This window comes from Cebus imitator, unplaced genomic scaffold (genome assembly GCF_001604975.1).
Source record: "Cebus imitator isolate Cc_AM_T3 unplaced genomic scaffold, Cebus_imitator-1.0 Scaffold627, whole genome shotgun sequence".
Taxonomy (NCBI): domain Eukaryota; kingdom Metazoa; phylum Chordata; class Mammalia; order Primates; family Cebidae; genus Cebus; species Cebus imitator.
Genome location: NW_016107942.1, coordinates 756179 through 775598, shown reverse-complemented (window position 1 = coordinate 775598; position 19420 = coordinate 756179). Strand labels below are relative to the sequence as shown.

General features: G+C 38.5%; 1 protein-coding gene across 1 annotated transcript; it reads left to right on the top strand.

The window, feature by feature from the left end:
* Window positions 1-614: 614 nt before the first annotated feature.
* On the top strand, window positions 615-19039 carry PSMB1 (proteasome 20S subunit beta 1). The gene is made up of 6 exons (XM_017517316.2): window positions 615-825; window positions 4869-4976; window positions 8100-8181; window positions 10533-10662; window positions 16523-16629; window positions 18750-19039. The coding sequence occupies exons 1-6, from the start codon at window positions 731-733 to the stop codon at window positions 18933-18935; spliced, it is 708 nt and encodes a 235-aa protein (XP_017372805.1). The 5' UTR covers window positions 615-730; the 3' UTR covers window positions 18936-19039.
* Window positions 19040-19420: the final 381 nt, after the last annotated feature.

Below are 19420 nucleotides of genomic sequence, written 5' to 3'. Positions count from 1 at the left end.
GAATAATGATGATAATAGTGCTTAACTTTGGGCTGTCTGGAGATTGACAGTCAATGCCTGAGCAGTGCCTGGCGCTCAGTAAGCGCGTGCTCATTACCTGTCAGCAACAACGCTAGCTGATCTTCAAGCGTGTAGAATGACTAGGAACACTAAGCAAAACACAAGCCGTTTCAGGCATTGTGGTCAAAGTCTCGATCCGCAGTTGTTTCCCAGTGGGACTTGACCACGCCTTGATTTTACCTTCTGTAGTTCGTTTTGGCGGAATCATATACCGCTTGTTTCCTTTGTAACCCTAACCCTCAGTGAGGTTGTGAGCTCTTTAAGGATAGGAAATGTTACATACATTTTGTATTAGCCAGGACAATTTACGCTGTTACCATTATTCCAGTTGCCGTTGCTCCATAGTTTTGGCAAATTTTTGTATGGTCAGACTTTTAAAATTTTGTCCATCTGGGTGAATTCCAGTGTTTTCTTCGGGGGAAAAACAAAAAACAAAAACCTTAATATCTTTCTGGTAATGGGCGGGACCCAACTGTGAAAGGGACTAGCGGCAGGGCGGCCCTCCAGGAGCAACGACTAGTGCGAGCTAGAGAGGCCGGGGGGGGGGGGGCGAGCTTAAGGAAAGCCGGAAGTGGCGTAACGTCCGGTCAGGGCCGCCATCTCGCCGTGAGACAGCAGGCGTACAGGACGGAGTTGCGGGCGCTTCAGTGCGGCGTTGTCCTCCACAGCCATGTATTCGGGTCCTGGCAGAGACCTGGGGATGGAGCCGCACAGAGCTGCGGGCCCTCTGCAGCTACGATTTTCGCCCTACGCTTTCAACGGAGGGTAAAAATCCTTGAGAGCCGCCGCTTTCACTTTCGCCCTCCCCCCATCTGTTGAAGCCTATTTGGGGGTCACCGCCGCGAAGGCGCTGCCCGGATTCCCTGCAGGCCTCAGAACCCTGAGCTGAGGGGGTCCGCACAAGGCCCGTCTTCCTGCCGTCCTCTCTTGCGCTATGTTTCCCCCTTTAGGCTCGTTTTGCTCGAGTTTACTTGGTGATTGCGATACAGCCTTGGTTTTTAGGGTTTCCCATTGCAGCCTGGTTATTTGGGTCTTAGTGTAGACCGCCACTCCATGCTCCTTGCTGCTATCAGACAGTAAAGTAGAAATTGAAACAGCTTCTGCCCATATGGAAGATCTTTAAAACTATCTTAGCTTTTCGTAGAGTCTGAACATGTTTCTTAAGCCAGCAGGCGAGAATAAAGGTCTAGCGTCTGAGACTTAAAAGTTAGGATTGTTTGGTCTGTGGTGTTAGATGCATAGTTGTGTCGGTAGCAACGTCTAATTGTAGCTGCCTGACTTCTGTTATTTCTAATTGTGCAGTTGAGTCATTGTCTTTTATTTCAAATAGAAGGTGGGATTGGTTGAGCAAACAATTTCGTAAATAAGTGCTTTTTTTTTTTTTTTTTAAAAAACGTTTAGCTTAAGTTCAGGAAAAAAAAAAAATAGAAGATGGACCTTGTAATATGTGTGTTCTTGCATGTTCAAGTTTTGGTTTTTATTTTATTTACCAGCTTTATGTTGAGTAATAAAATTTTCCGTGGCGGTACACCAGAGATTTAGGTTTATAGAAAGATGCTCTGTTTAAGACTGTTGACAGGGAAGAGCTGTAAATTTAAGCAGTGGTTATAGTTATCAATCAAGGTTAGTATTTTAAAATATAAACGCTCAATTTCGAACCGATGGTTCTTTAAGAAAATAAAAAGTACTGGCCGGGCACTGTGGCTCGCACCTGTAATCCCAGCACTTTGGGAAGCTAAGACAGGACGATCATCTCTTGAGGCCAGGAGTTGAAGACCAGCCCCATCTCTACAAAAAAAAAACAAAAAAAAAATTTTTTTAAAGAAAAATATTAATTGCTTTCTCATAAATTTCAAATATTAATGCACATTTTTGGAGTGTGATAGATAACGAAAGACTGATTTTAGCCTTGGTTCTGCCACTAAAGGACAGTGTGGTCTTTGGGTACTTCTGAACTTCTTGAACCTAAATCTCCTTATCTATCTTAGCAGCTTCATAGTTTTTGGTGAGAAACATGAGAAATGTATTTTGTAAATTATAAGTTGTTATCTTATTTAATCCTCTAACACTTCCTGTGATGACTCATTAAGTTGTATATTGTAGGGAGGGTTATTGGACCCATTTTGTAAGACTATTTTCCATAAATAAGAACTTTCAGTGTTCAGTATACCCTACTCATTACTCACTTTTTAATCCCTTGTAATTCGGTTTAAGCCATTACTGCCCTAAAAGTTACTTAGAATTTTCTGATTACTTTTCCTTAGCCTTGTTCTTTTACTTTCGTGTTTATTGCAGCTGGCTCTCAGGCAGTCTTTGCTTCCACAAAATGAGGCCTAGTTCTTTTTTTCTGCTTTGTCTTTAAATATAGTTAAGTCATTAGCCGCCTTATCACTCGGCACTCTTAATGTCTCATTCCTGGGAGGATTAATCCCAAATGTGATTTTCTAGTTCTGCCTCTCGTGAGTCGATTCTGGCTTCTTCAGTAAAACATTTCTTTTTATTTATTTATTTATTTTTATGAAGACAGGGTTTCACCATGTTGGCCAGGCTGGTCTTGAACTCCTGACCTCAGGTGATCTGCCCACCTCGGCCTCCCAAAGTGCTGAGATTACAGGCGTGAGCCACCACGCCCGGCCAGTAAAACATTTCTAGCAGGTTTTTCTGCTCTCATGGTAAATCAAGACAGGTAACAAAACAAAAAGCAAGCTAATTATTCCTCTCAATTTTCTCTCCTCCTTTATTTTTATTTATTATTATTATTGTTATTTTTTTTTTTGAGATGGAGTCTCACTCCGTAGTCCAGCCTTGAGTGCAGTGGCGCAGTCTCGGCTCACTGCAACCTCCGCCTCCCGAATGCAAGCGATTCTCCTGCCTCAGCCTCCTGAGTAGCTGGGATTACAGGCACCCGCCACCACGCCTGGCTAATTTTTTCTATTTTTAGTAGAGATGGGATTTCGCCGTGTTGGCCAGGCTGGTCTCAAACTCCTGAATTCAGGCAAATTCAAACTCAGGCAATTCGCCTGCCTCAGCCTCCCAAAGTGCTGGGATTACAAGCATGAGCCACTGTGCCCAGCCTCCTCTCTACCGTTAAGATACTTCTTATAATTATGCCATCATTCTGCTCATGTAAGTTCTAAATCTTGGATGTCATAATTGGTTTTCCCAGTTCCTAACACATTTAAGTAGATATAAAAACTTGTCTATTTTGTGCATTTGTGATGATTTTGGATTTACCTGTTTGTTCCTGTTCACCTGCTACCTTACCATTGTGTTAGTGTTAGAACAATATTTCCATCCCATTTCATAATTATGTTATTGTCAGAGTAGTCTTCCTAAAACCCCACTTTGTAAATGGGACTTTTCTCTCTCTCTCTTTGTTTTTTTAAAGTCCAGGTCTCACTCTAATGCCCAGGTACAGTCATAGCTCACTGCAGCCTTGAACACCTGGGCTCAAGCAGTCCTCCCTCCTCAACCTCCTGAGTAGTTACAACTACAGATCATTCGTGCTCAGAAAACCTTCATCATTCCTTGCTAAAATTCCAAAATCTTTAGCTTGGCATTTGGGATTTTCTACAGTAGGAACCCTGTCTATCACATAAACCTTATGTTACTACATGTGCTTATGCAAAAGGGCCACCTGAATGAGTTGCTTGAATGTATGTACTATTTGAATTATTACCTGTTTGCCTTCACTTGCTGTTTATTTTACCTGGAATGCCGTCATTTTCTATGTGAGAGCTTTAACACAAATCCCACCTCAGTTAAAATAGTGGCTAAAGTTTTCTGAGTCCTTATGTCTGTGAGGCACCATGCCTTAATTTCCACTACTGCATTGAAACAGTGGTTATAGTTACCAATCAAGCTTTGTACATTAAGATATACACACCCAAATATACACACCCTGTGACACAGGTATTGTTACCATCAACTTGAATTTGGAGAATTTGCCCAAGATGGCATACCTAGTAAATAGCAAGATGGGTCTCTGTCTCGTAATTCCAGAGCCCAGGTGCTTAATCATATTCTAGTGCCGCAGCAGTCATAGCTAACACTTACTAGAGGACCAGTTACATGTCAGGCACTGCAATAAGGGCTTTACATATTTGATTCTTTGAACACCCTAGTGAGGTGGCAACTGATATGATCTCTGTTGTATATATGATGAAACTGAGGCTTTGAGAAGTAACTTACCCACAGCCTCGTATCTACTAAATGGAAAAGCCAGAATTAGAATCCAGGCAGTCTGCTTTTGAAATTCATACTGTAAGTCTCTTTGATAAGCTGTCAAATTGTACAGCCACAGAGGGAAAATATTACTGTTTGCCCATTTATTTGTCATTATATAAGGACTTAGGTATAAAGAAATAGGCATTATAAAAGGACTTGGATATAAAGAAATGAAAAAAAAAAATCCCATCTTCTCTAAACTCACAAAGCTTATGTTGTAGTACCGCTGTTTGTACCTGATCCTCAAGGGAACAAATGTAGCATTTAGTTGTTCTGTATTAGTAGTACCTTGCACGAGTAAGTATTTAATGTGTTGGTGATGATCATTCATTGGCTTTTCTGTTACTTCCTGCCAAGAAGACTTTGCCCTGATTTAGGCTTGTTAATAATTTTTTTTTCCAGACAATTTGTAGCCAGGGGTTCATTCTCTACCCCCTCATCTTTCCTCTTCCCATTTGAATTCTATTTTTGTTCACATCTAGAGTATTTTATCCCATTATATGCTATGGAGCATTCTTTTACTTGTAGAAATAGGATTGCCACTCTGGAGAATTAATTTTTTTTTTGTCTTTTTTCCTCAGTACTGTACTGGCAATTGCTGGAGAAGATTTTTCAATTGTTGCTTCAGATACTCGATTGAGTGAAGGGTTTTCAATTCATACCCGGGATAGCCCCAAATGTTACAAATTGTAAGTAAATATTTCTAAAGACACTTCACAATACCTTTGTAATGATTTAATGCTTTGAGAGTTTCTACTTCTACATGATTGATTTCATGAGTTTTTAGGTTGCTTTTGGGAGCGATTTTATTAGAAAACCGTTTTCTAAGTTAATGTTTCCTAATGATTCAATGTGCAGTCTAAACATTTACAATATTCAGGGTACCAACTGCCCTTTCTGTAACCTAAATGTGTTCACCCCAGCATTTTACTGTGAAAAATTTCATATATACAACAAAAGTAAGAGAGTTTCGTAATGAAAACCCACATGCCATCACCTAGGTCTTACAAGGTGTAGTTACTTTGTATCACTTTTTCCATCTACATTTGTCTTAGTCCATTTTATGCTGCTATAACATAGACTAGGTAACTTATAATGAACAGAAATTTATTTGTTTACAGTTCTGGAGGCTGGGAAGTCCAAGATTGAGGGGCTGGCACCTGGTGCGGGCTTTCCTGCGGTGTCTTAACATGGTGCAAGGGCAGAGAAAGAAAGGAGAGAGCAAATGAGTGCAAACCCACTCTTAATGATAATGTCCATTCCTGAGGGCTAAGCCCTCAGGACCTAACACCTGTTCCCAACTCCCAGTACCTTCACAATGGCAATTAAATTTCAATATGAGTTTTGAAGGGGACATTCAAGCCATAGCACCATTAATCCATTAAATGGTGTTTTTTTTTTTTTTTTTTTTAATCTGCCTTCCCACACTTTTTTTAACCTGAAACGTTCATCTTAGTTAGATCCTAATCAATTATATCCACAGCTCAGTTTTAATAGGCTAGCTGTATTTTTCCTCAAACATGAAAATAAAGCCAAAACTTAAAAAAGAGCCTGCACAAATTACCTAAATACATATTGCAGATTAGCAGTGATTTTTAACAGTTTTGGAAACGCTTATAAATGGTCATGAATTACTGGGTTAATTATAAAAGCCTGTTAAACTTGAATTGTAATAGGAATGGGACTTACAAGGTTTAGGTCCTTTGGACAGGCCCTCCTTGTATTGTAGGGAGTAGGTAAAGAAGTAAAGATCTGTTTTCTTTCCTTGTCCCAGGGATGGCCCACATCTTAACCAAAAAAAGCAATGAAGTTTGTCTTCATCTTCCCAGTTCTCTTTCTGTCCACGTCCATCTTTTGATACCCCCTTTCTGCTTTCTGTTTAGAATGCTCTGGTGTACCTTTTTCTCCTCAAAGATGACACTTGTACAACTTGAAAGTAGTAAATATAAGGAATAAGATTTTAAAACATAACTTTATGGATACCACCTTTGTACTAGCTTTTACTCATCTTCGTAATGCTTTAGTTATGTTTGCTGCTGAAGTGAGCCCCCCCCCCTTTTTTTTTTAATGAAACAAGTCAGGTATAGAGATGGAGAACAGGAACAATGAAGCATTAACCAATGCCTATATATATCCCTCATCCCATGTCCTGTGGGGCTGACCTATAACCAAGCTTGCCTCTTCCAAACCTATTTGAGACTCTATTCTTTGCATGAAAACTCCCATTTCTTTGATACACCTGGATATTTGAGGAAAGGATGTTGAAATTCTAAGATTTTTCCCTATTGGAATTGTCAGCTAGTCTTGTTAGTAAAGGCAGTAAAGCCTTCTAGGGAATTGGAGGTCTTCACATCAGTGCAGTGTGGTTGGTGATGGGAATAGATCAAGTGATGCTAGTGATGACTCCAGAGGCGTCAGCTGCTCTCCTAGTAGGACGAGTATGGTTTGTGTGAGTCATTCATAAGTTTCCAAAAGGAATTATTTTCCAAAAGGATTATAAGTTTCTGAAAGGAATTAGCAGTTTTCATGGATTATTGAAGCAAGACTAAAGGTGGCCTCTGCCAAATATTGTTTAGGTTTCTTTATAGATTCAGATCAAGATTCTAGGAATTAATTTTTGAAATACAGGGTTGAATTTGTATGTCTGTACCAAAATTTAATCCGTTCCATACAGATGGACATTGAGGTTTTGTTTTGTTTGGGGACGCTTTTAAAATGTATACTCACTGGTGAATCTGGAGCATCCCTTTGCATATTTGCGTAAGGATATTGACAAGCTAGATTTCTAGCAATAGAATTAGTGAAAGTGGTTGTATTTAAATTTTTAATATACTACCAAGTTGCTCATCTAACAAGTTAATCAGTTTATACTGTTTCCACAACCTCACCAGCATTTAGTTAGACATTATTAGCCAGTACTGTATAATTGGTTGAAATAGTCTCTTTTTTTAGATTTGGATTTCTGAGCAACATAGAGGCTCTTATGTTTATGGTGACTTAATGTCTCTTCTTTCTGTGACTTGTCTGTTCATAGAGTGTTCATGGAATCCATCTTTCCATTATGTTATTACTGCTTTTCTTATTTATAAGAACTCTTTGTAGAATCAAAATTGAACTTTGGTAGTAGATGCTACCAGTATATTTTGTTAGGGTTTTAAAAAGCTACTCATAAATTTCTCTGTAGAACTTTTAACTTTTTATGGAGTCAAATTTATGAAATCTTTCTGTGTAGCCCTTGGATTGTGTCATGTTTAAAACTACCTTCCCCAGGCTGGACATGGTGGCTCACGCTTCTAATCTCAAAGTGCTGGAGAGATGAGCCTGGCCAGCATGGTGAAACCTCATCTCTACTAAAAATACAAAAATTATCTGGGGTTGGTGGCAGGCGCCTGTAATCCCAGGTACTTGGGAGGCTGAGGCAGGAGAATCGCTTGAACCCAGGAGGTGGAGGTTACAGTGAGCCAAGATTGTGCCATTGCACTCCAGCCTGGGCAACAAGAGCAAAACTGTCTTAAAAATCAATCAATCAACCTACCTACCTACCTTCTCCAGGCCAAGATAGTAAAAAAAATTCACCCATGATTTATTTAGTCTATTCACAGTTGCATTTTTAAAGTCTTTGATCCACCTATCTGGAATAAGGAGTGAGACATAGGAGTAGAGACATCTGCCCCCCACCGCTGAAGGGTGGCTGCTTGTGCCGTTACCATTTAGAGAATAGTTAGAATAGGAGTTTTAAATTTAAAATTGCCCAAGATATGTTTTACTCTACTGTCTAACCAGTTCAGTTTTCTGGAATGTGCTTTTTACAGAACAGACAAAACAGTCATTGGATGCAGCGGTTTTCATGGAGACTGTCTTACCCTGACAAAGATTATTGAAGCAAGACTAAAGGTAGATGCTTTTGTACATTTCTACACTATTTTTAAATTAATAGCAATTCATTACATTCATTTAAACCTACAACATAACTGTTGGTCAGAATAGCTAGAGAGTCACTAGGTTAGTACATTAATTATAAATGTATCCTAGAAATGAAATTAATTATTATTTATTTTTGGGACGGAGTTTTGCTCTTGTTGCCCAGGCTGGAGTATAATGGCATGATCTCAGGTCACCGCAACATCTGACTCCCGGGTTCAAGTGATTCTCCTGCCTCAGCCTTCTGAGGAGCTGGGATTACAGGCGCCTGCCACCACACCCAGCTAATTTTTGTATTTTAGTAGAGATAGGGTTTTGGCCAGGCTGGTCTCAAACTCCTGACCTCGTGATCCACCCACCTCGGCCTCCGAAAGTGCTGGGATTACAGGTGTGAACCACTGCGCTCGGCCTATAAATGAAATTATATTATTAATGCAGGGTCATTCAAGTAGCATAATGTGAAACAACAGAACATTCCATTTGTTAAAGTCTTGTATCATATGAAGGGTTCTCTACCCTTTTAGAAGTAGCCTAGGAGGAGTTCTTGTGAAGAGACTCTGCCCTCAAAAACAAAACAAATCAATTTCTGTGGCAGGAAAGAGCCCAGGAAAGATTTTACACAGGAGCTTGGTTTGCGGCACCATCAGCTGACAAGCTTTTTTACGGTGTTGTGTTCTTAGTTGGCAGCATACATGAGTACAAATACGAAAGAATGAATAAGCCAGGAGCTTGGATGAGAAGCACAACATACACCATTAACTTCTATCACCTGACAGGCTTCAGTTGATAGCCAGCTGCCAGAAGTCATGAGTGATCACATTCTGTTTTGCCCATGTGAATAACACTTGAGATTATTTACACTTGTGAGTGGTCACTGGAGTATGTAATGCTGTTTTTTATTAGCATATGCTTTTTGAACATGTAGAAAGGATTTCACTCAATATTTATCAATTTTTAATACTTTTTTCAAAACTTATATTGAAAGCTATAATGACTTACATTTATTGACAATTTGTATAATTCCTAATGCTTATTTTATAAATGGGATTTAGAAGACAAACGTAAACATGGCATTGTTAGTAAAACAAGAAACAGTGGAGTCAATATAATACATACCCCTTCCCGAAGCTTTTCTGTCATACTTTATTAAATGATGAAGTAAATAATTGTTGGTGCTTGGTTTTGAATTGAAATGGAATGAATATTTTTTTTATGGTTTTTGTCTTGGAAAGACTCTGTAAAAGGACTTATCCATTACTTGTAGTGTAGTTGATCTCTAATCATTTTTTACTGTTTTGACCGTCATTGATTTTACAGTGCTAGTTAGGCATCTACCTATTTATTTAGAGACAGCGTCTCGCTTTTTTTCCCAGGCTGGAGTATAATGGTGCAATCGTAGTTCACTGTAGACTTCATCTCCTGGGCTCAAACGTTCTCCTGCCTCAGTTGAGATTACAGGTGTGAACCACTATGCCTGGCTTTAGGTTTCTCTTTAGAGATGTTTGCTATATGGGTAGCAAAAATTAGTGATCTTAAATTCATTTTATGTTTATAATTTTTGTGAAGTTTCTGTATTGGTGGATAATGTAGGATTCCCAATGGTATGATACAGCTAGGATCTTGCAATCACTGTATTGTCATGCTAAGACCCTGTTTTGGACCCTTGTTTTCTCTACTGTAGATGTTTTAGGATCACAACCACTGCTGTGTATTAAAATTATGCAGAATAAGGGTGTTCCCTTATGTATTCTGTTGTCACAGAGATCTGCTCCACAAAGAGAGGGACTTACATCTGGGTTTGATCAGGGATTGGCATAATTTTTTCTGTAAAGGACCAGATAGGAAATATTTTCAGCTTTATGTGCTATTTGATCCCTGTCACAGTTATTTGTTTCTGCTTTTCTAGTGAAAAGGCAGCCACGGACAATAGTTACAGAAATAGGGGGTAGGCTGGATTTGGCCCCTGGACTGTAGTTTGCATACCCCGGTCTAGATGCAGAGTGAGGGAGAGAGATGGATTCGAACCCATCTTCCTTAAGCCACTTCATGTGCCCTTTCATGCACATTAGCTCTTGAATTGGCAGTACCTGACGTAAGGATGGTATAGAAAATAGTCTTTAAACCAGAGAGCTGAGGGCAAACTTGGCATTCCTTCCCTTAGCATTGTATCTTAGTAATACTCTGTTGGTTGAACATGAAAGAAATTGACATGCTTTCCCCTTTCACTGTGGTATGCATTTATTTATTCACTTTATACTGTTGCTTGTTCTAGTCTATAGTAGCCTCTGCCTCTACATGCCTGTTACTTTTATCAATAATTGCAGATGTATAAGCATTCCAATAATAAGGCCATGACTACGGGGGCAATTGCTGCAATGCTGTCTACGATCCTGTATTCAAGGCGCTTCTTTCCATACTATGTTTACAACATCATTGGTGGACTTGATGAAGAAGGTAAAATTCCTGTTTTCTGGAAAATGGTGGGGAAGAGGATTTATTATTTCCTAGATGTATATATTTCCAGCTAGAGTTGAAAATACCATCTAACACCATTCTCATTTTATTTCTGATATTGAAAGTGACGAAATTGAAGCTGAAAGGGAAGTATATGATATCCAAAGACACGTTAAAGCTCTAATAGTGAATGTTAAGCAGCCAGTTATTTTACTAGTTTCTCAGGATCTTGCATACGATAATAATAAATAATTAGGCATTTTTGTCTTATACAAAGAAATCTGACCTAGAAAGCTTCACCTAAACAGAATTCTGAATATTAAAACTTTTTCTTAACAGACATACTTCCAAAAGTTCTTGAAAAGTCTTAGGAAGTCATTTGGGGTAATTAATAATTTGAATCTACTCCAGTGTTTTCAGAACTTTTTGAAATACCTCTTTGATTTTCTGTCAGAGCCAGACCAGGGGTGCCTGAGAGTATTAGTCTTGTTACTTACTATTCCATCTGTTTTTTGATCCAAAGCTATGTTACCCACATGTATGCCCTATGGGCATTGATGTTTTCCACCAGTTCTCATTTGGATTGGCTTCTGGTTGCTTCTAAAAAACCAAGTACAATCTCCCAGGACAGATCTCTGTCACCATTTAGAATAGTCCATTGAGGTAAGAAGTGACAGAAATCTCTAGATGAGGACATTATTGGAGTAAGCCCATCTTTGGTGTTCCTTCTGGCTGAACCAATGGCTAGAGTTGCCCAAAAAGTGGTGGCAAAGGAGTTCCTGTAAGGGACTGCCCTGAACCTAGTTGGGGTTCCAGAACACTAAATCTCAGGGTGGTCAGTTGAAAGCACTTAGTGCTGCAGCAGTCCTCTCAACAGACAGCAGGAAAAGATGTGTCCACAGTGAGGGAGTCTAGTTAGGGAGTTCATCTGAGTGTTTAAGGCATTAGGTTAAAGGCCGGGGATAGTTTCTATGTGTTTAGCAACAGGGGTAATTTTTCAGTGTTTTCAAGCAGTAGCTTAAACAATATTATCAGTGCCTGGGAATGTTCAAGGCAGGCCTTGGCTTGGGTCCGAGCCTCCAGGGAAATACGTGCAGCTGGCCACATCACAGAGCAGTCAGAGCACTCTCTCTTTCTCAATGGACACAGAAAGAAAAGGGGACTGGGGCCCCTGCATCTCAAGTGTTGACTCCTATCCCTTTCTGTTCCATGAGCATTTTCTTTGCATGCGCTCTCTCTCAGACTCTTAGTATCTGCCCCCATACACATCCTTGGGAAGCATACTGATCATTTTACTTACCCTGGTTGAGGTGTAGATAAATTAGGTTGACAAAATTTCTTTTTGAGGCTTTCAACTTTACTTGAAAACTAAGAGAAAAAGTATAGAAATAGTAAAAATAGAAATGAATTACCCTTAACCTGGGTAATAGATTCTAGCTACAGATTAATTTGCCTAACCTAGAATGCTGGATGCTTCTGGTGTCTTTTTTGACTTATGTTATGCTTGACTTGAATGTCAGATTAATAGATTCAGATTTTAGCAACATTAAAAATTGTTGCCATTGAATTTCCGCAAGCCAGACAGCATCCTTGAGTTTTTCTGAGAGTTAGTCTAATCTGAGAAAGTTCATATTTACTAAGCAGCAGACCTAAGACTTAGGTTTGGCTTTGTTTCACTTCAGAGCTCCGTTCTTTGATTTCCATGTAACAGTGTTCCTAGTTTTGGTGACAACCTGAGGTGTCTCTAGAACTGTCTGTTTAAGCTTGTCTGTCGGGTTGGCTTTATATGTTCTTTAAACTGATTTTTATTTTATAGAGGAATTTGTGTGAATAATAAAGCAGTCCTCTACCTTCTTTTTCCATTGCCCTCCTGAGACAATTTTTAGCTCTTTTACCTGTATTTTCTGTCACTTACCTCCATTTTCCAAAACTATACTGCACTCTTTTGAGATATCTTTTGGTAATTTTGTTCCGGTAGATGGTGGTTCTTAGCTCTTTTGTGTTCTCTTCCTCATTAGCATCCTCCCATAACAACACATCAAACTTTTGATAACATAGACCTTTAATGTTTATATTATGACCAGATAGAGAATCATCTTTGTTGCGCCAAGTAGTATGCGTTGATATTTTCTTTCTTGTATAAGTCGTTTTTATTTTTTTCTCAAATTAACTACCTCTGTAATTGGCTCAGATTTCTTTAAACTTTTTTCAGTTCTTTGTACACTCTGAATACAATTCATCTGATGGTCAGACCTCACATAATATGGTGGATCTCTTTTACCTTTGCTTCAGGATAGACTAGTTGTGCTAAGACAGATGCACACTGCCATACTGAGATTTCACCACATCCTATGCTATCTTCTTTCTTATTTCCTGATTTTAGAAGAGATTTCTGAAAATTGAAAACGGGGCCTTTTTGAGACTTTGCTTTTAGGATCTTTTCTTTACCCTGGTGTTCTGAAATTGTATAATGATGTTCCTTGCCTAGAGTTTCTTATTTATTTTGTCCTTTCTCCACCTTCTTTTCCTCTCTTCCTTCCCTACCCCTCCCACCTTCTCCACAACCACCTAGATTATGACCTGGTGCTTTATTTTTTACTCCATATGTTCTCCATCTCTTTGTCTTTTTTGCTCTACTGTATGAAGATTTCCTTAATTTTAGCTTTTCATTCTTTACTGATTGCTTTTATTTCTGGTGACATTAATTTCTAAGAGCTTTTTCTCATTTTCTGGCTTATAAAAAAAAATCCTGTTTTTGTTAGATGTTGTGTACTTTCTTTGCAGTTTTCTATATTTCATTAGAGTGCTTTTTTCCCCCATGTTGTGTGTTCATTTTTAGCCTCTGTCTTCTCTGTTAGAGGCTTTCTTCAAATTCTTCAAATTTCTAGTTTTTTTTTTTCTTTTAGTTGAGATGGGGTTTCACCATATTAGCCAGGATGGTCTCCATCTCCTGACCTCATGATTTGCCCGCCTCAGCCTCCCAAGTGCTGGAATTATAGGTGTGAGCCACTGTGCCGGCCAGGAGTTTAATCTTTTTTCCTGGAATGAGGTGGGACTATAGGAAGAAAAGCTGGGTTGGCAGCTTTAGGCCTTGGAGGAAGAAGGGGACTGAAAGTCTGTGTTTTGTTTACATCAGCTTTTCATTTCATGTGTTTTGCTCCTACCCTTTGCTACTCTTGAGCTTGGTCCCCTAAGTCCAGAGCCTCTGCTAATGTCTCAGGAGACTTCATTTACTGTCTTCGGTGTTGGTGGATGTGGGGACCTGGAGAGCAGTGCTCCATGTTGAAACTTTCAGGACAGCAACGTCCACAGCTCTTTGGTTTGATGTCAACCACTGTCCACACTAACCTCTCTGTCTTTAATCTCTTACTTGCTCTCATGCCTTTTAAAACTTTTTTTCCCAAATTAAAAATGGCTTTAGTTTTTCTTCAAATGAAAACAATCAGTACATGTTTATACATTACACGCATGCAGTTTTATATAAGTAGGGCTTTGGTATCGGTTTTTCTGTGACTATACATTATGTATTATCGAGATCTAAGCTAAGCTATATGCATAATGATTTTGTATTTTTTTTCCTTCTGTTTTTGCTGCTATAACACAATGATTTTTAATTGCTGACTTACACAGTATGGCTGTACCGTCATTTACCTAATCAGTCCTCTAAAGGGCATTTGGTTTCCTGTTTTCTTAATATAAACAATATAACGAACATCTTTGTAAATACACTTTTGTGTACTTCTCGATTATGCTTGGCTTGTTGGAATAAACTTCTAGTAGTAGAAGTATTGGGCCAGATTTTTTTTTTTTTATGTATTTTGTTGACTACACCCTTTCTAAAGGACACACCAGTACCCTGAGTACCCGATTTTATGTAACCTTCCCAGTATTAGAATTAACACATTTTGAAACATATCTTTGCCCAATCTATTATTTTAATTTATATTATTTATATTATATTTAATTATTATTTAATATAAATAATAATTTATATTATTATAAATTATATTATTTATATTATTATATGAATGTTTTCATACATATATTGACTTTTTAAATTTCCTCTTTGGAGACTGATTCATATATTAACTTTTGCCCATTTCCTTATTTGCAGGTTAGTTTTCTTACCGATTTTCAAGAACTACGTTCAACTGTGTCAACCCTCTGTAATATTATAGATACCCCCAAGAGTGTTATTTTTCTCTTATGGATGATGTCTTTCACTACACACAAATTTCTGTGTTTCATACAGTCTAATCTGTCAATAATTTCTTTATGACATTCAGTTTCCTGCCTTGTTAGGAAAACCTCTCTCATCCAAAGCTTATCTGTATTTATTTTAAAATTTGTCTGATTTTATTTTTTACATTGAAATTATTGTGCTTTTTGGATTTTACTTTGACTAGGAAAAGCACTTTGTAATCAAGATTGATGCCATTCCACATTGATTTATTTTTATTTTGTGTATGTGTGTGTTTTACATTGATTTTACCAGTGTGTGTCTTGCTTTTTCTAGAGAGTCTTTAAAGCTGTGTTCTTGGATATATCCCACCCTTTCTTTTGTTTGTTTTTTTTTTTTAAATTTGTTATGTGTGGTTTTCTGAGATTGGTTCCATCCTTGAGTAAAGCTTTTGGGCCTCAGTTTACTTGTGGTCTGTCAGCCTCATCAGAGATACAACCTTTTTTTTTTTTTTTGGCCTGTACACATTACATCTCTTTCTTTTTTTGTATATTGAGGTTAGTGGGTTGCCTGCTGTGATCTCATGTCTTTTCCCAAGCTCCCTTCCAGCAAAAACACTAACCACAGTTTCTTAGGTGACCTCAGATGGTGTCTCCTCCACCAGAGAATTCAGTTTATGCAGTTCAATAGTAGAAAACATACAATGCTAATGGTGGTTGTACATGGTTAGTAAGAAGATTGTCCCCATATCATATCTCCCTGGGTAACTAAGTTCTGGTATATGATGTATTTTCCAAATCAGTTATTTTTTTAAAAACCATTATTTTGTAAATTATTTGTGATTTCTCATGCCTAGGTCACAGTTGTTTTTAACAGGCCTTTTTAAAAAATTACAAAATTACCTGTGTTCTTTGTAATAAACTCAAATAATACAGAAGCATATGAAGTCATTCCCTTTTCTCACCTCTAATTCAGTGCTCAAAGATAACCATCCACAGTTTGTTATTTATCTTTCCATACTTTGTGCTTGTACAAATAGTTTTCTTATTCTTTTAAGCAAAAATAGTATCGTATTATACATGTTACATGTTGCTTTGTCTTGTGGACGTATGCATAAGTTGTACTTTCCTTCAAGTTCTCTTCGTTAGCTTAGAAGAGCTGAGATATAAAGACTTTCTTATAAACTACTGTTTGAGTTTGCTGATGTGCCCTGCACAAACCTTAACCTTCTCTCTCTCTGTTCCCCCTGCTCTCTTGTGGGTCCTTACCTACTTTGATTGTTTTCTATATTCTCATGGCTTCCAACTCTTTTATGTCTGCAGTGGTTCCAGTCCATGTTTCCAGAGATCATAAAAATGCCTCTCTCCCTCATACTCACCCTTCCTCTATTACCCAGTATTATATTTTAATTCCCAAGCATACAGTTGAACCTTGAACAACACACCTATACAGGAATTGGGGATGTCTGCTGGGTGGCACCTGTGCAACGGTGACTGTTCTGTCTTTCACTGTGCAACAGTGTGTGGTACAGCTGTCATAGTGCAAAAGTTCCAACCCTTCCCTGAAGTTTTAGTCAAGGCGATAGTCCATTTTTTGTCATGTTTTGACCTGATTTATTTTTGCAGTGATTTGGGATTGTGATTGGATGCCATCCTTATGGATACTGTTTTCTTCTTTAAGGAAAGGGGGCTGTATACAGCTTTGACCCAGTAGGGTCTTACCAGAGAGACTCCTTCAAGGCTGGAGGCTCAGCAAGTGCCATGCTACAGCCCCTGCTTGACAACCAGGTAATACTATGTCCAGGTAATGATACTGTCCAAGTTGTCATCGTATTCAGCTGAAGTGCTTTCCTCCAAGTTCTCCTCTTCATTAGCTTAGGAGGGCGGAGATACAAAGACTTTCTTATAAATTACTCCTTGAGTTTGGCTAATGTGCCCTACACAAACCTTATCATCTCTCTCCGTGTTCTCCCTACTCTCTCGTGGATCCTAACCTACTCCCATGGCTTTATTTTCCTGTATTCTCGTGGCTGCCAACTCCTTTATGTCTGCAGTGGTTCCACCCATGTTTTTAATTCTCTTGCCACCTTTACCTGAAGATCATAAAAATGCCTTTCTCCCTCTTACTCAACCTTTTTGTGTTACTTAATACTGTATTTTAGCACCCAACCATATAGTTGACCCTTGAACAACACAGGAGTTGGGGCACAATTTCCTGAGCATTGGAAAATCCACGTACAATTTTCGACTACTGGAAAACTTTACTAATAAGCCTACTCTTGACCAGAAGCCTTACCAATAATGTAAACTGTCGATTATCACATATTTATATATGTATTATGTGCTGTATTCTTATGATAAACTATAGAAAATAGAATATTTAAAAAATAGGAAGAGAAAATACATTTACAGTACTGTACTGTATTTATTAATACTGCAAGTTACATCATCTGTTTATAAGGAGAATGATCTGTCTGGAGTGGTGGGCAACCACAGCTGCAGACCTCAATCTACAGTACATTCAAGCAATTCAACTTTTTTTTTGTAATGTCATGACTTTCTCTGCTTCTCAGGGAGCAATTCCAACATCACTAGTAGTGCTTTGTTTGGGTCACTTGTTACTTAAGGTTTATAATACTGCACTAAACACAGTGAAAAACAAAGGAGAACCTTGAGAGATCACTTTAATTTGTTACAATCAATTTATGTATATTTTATGGTAGTAAATGATAAAATAGTATCTACATACAGTTGTGACATACCATTTTCTTAGCTTTTAAAAATATTTTTAGGCTATGTGGCTCATCTGAGTTTTTTCAAATTGTTGCACGTCTCCAAAAAATTTCCAGTATGTTTATTGAAAAAATTTATGTATAAATGGACCTGAGCAGTTGAAAACTGTTGTTCAAAGGTCAACAACGGTTTTTTTTTTCTTTTTTCTTTTTTTTTTTTTTGAGTCAGAGTCTCGCCCTGTCACCCATGCTGGAGTGCAATGGTGCAATCTCAGCTCACTGCAACCTCTGCCTCCCTGATTGAAGCAGTTCTCCTGCCTCGGCCTCCCTAGTAGCTGGGATTACAGGTGCCAGCCACCATGCCCAGCTAATTTTGCATTTTTAGTAGAGATGGAGTTTCACCGTATTGGCCAGGCTGGTCTCAAACTACTGACCTGGTGATCCGTCTACCTGAGCCTTCCAAAGTGCTTGGATTACAGGCGTGAGCCACCATGCCCAGCTGGTCACCTGTATTTCTGATTTGTCCCTCTTTTTGTTTACTGCCAGCCAAATTCAGATCTACATTATCAGATTATTGGATTTATTTCCTAATATCCTTTCTACCTACAAGCCTACTTCCCTAATTCATCCTGCTCAGTTTTCTGAAATACGTTATATAGAGCTACTCCTCTGCTTATTGCTTATTGATCTGTCATCCACGCTCCACCCAGACCCTAACTCTGCTTTTCTCAGAAAAGATGTCTTCTTCCTGACTCCATCCCACATCTTCAGTCTGGAATGTTCTATGGTCTTCAGTGTAGCCTTCAGCACTCACCTACTCAAGAGTCCTGTCTGCTGAAGGCTGAAGCCTTTCTTCTTCTAGGAGACTTAATGGACAGCTATTGGAGCTCTTCTGGCTCTTATTTTCTTCTTAGTTATAACAATTCCCTCATCACTTGCGTCCATATATCTACCTCTCTAGGTCATGTGCTTCTCAAGAGTGGGAGCTTTCCCAGTGAATATTTGTCAGATTTCTGATGTGTGTAGTTCATCGAGGTCTGGAAGGGTTTATATTCAGTCTGAGGGACATTTTAATTTTGTGTAGTGTTTTCATCACAAATCCTCATACACATGAGGGTATTGGAGGAAACTTGTTATTGTCACATGTCATCTCACCAAATTTTCCTGTCCCACCAGGTTGGTTTTAAGAACATGCAGAATGTGGAGCATGTCCCACTGTCCTTGGACAGAGCCATGCGGCTGGTGAAAGATGTCTTCATTTCTGCGGCTGAGAGAGACGTGTACACTGGGGATGCACTCCGGATCTGCATAGTGACCAAAGAGGGCATCAGGGAGGAGACTGTTCCCTTAAGGAAGGATTGATCTGTGTACTGTTATCACTTATCAGTCCAGAACTGGTTGATTTTGTACTTTGGAACTGTACTTTGGATGGTTTTGTTTATTAAAAGAGAAACCTGTAGTATTCATTTTGCTATAGTCTGTTTTCTCTAAGCAAGACAGATATAGGAAGTAGAATTTCTTTTCATTTTCTTCATTTTTGGCACCCTTTACTATTTTTCAGAGGTTTTTGTTGTTGTTGTTGTGTATTTTAAGTATGAAAAACAGATCATATTAGTTTTTCCTTACACTAATGAGCTAGGAATTTATCTATAAAAGTTGACCTTTTGGGCAAACTTATGATGAGGGCTCTGATATTTATTCCACCAGCTTGCCTAAAGGAACTAGGGTTTTATTAAGACTCTAATGGATATAAATGAAATATCTTTTAAGATTTTTCACTTCTGGGACTGTTAAGCAGCCTGGAATAGCTATTTTGGAGAAAATCTTCAAAATTATGAAAACAAATA

Excerpts from the sequence above, each read along its gene's own strand:
- PSMB1 (XM_017517316.2), top strand. The coding sequence starts at position 731 with ATGTATTCGGGTCCTGGCAGAGACCTGGGGATGGAGCCGCACAGAGCT. Across the intron at positions 4,977-8,099 it reads AGCCCCAAATGTTACAAATT|AACAGACAAAACAGTCATTG; the intron begins GTAAGTAAATAT and ends TGCTTTTTACAG. Across the intron at positions 8,182-10,532 it reads TTATTGAAGCAAGACTAAAG|ATGTATAAGCATTCCAATAA; the intron begins GTAGATGCTTTT and ends CAATAATTGCAG.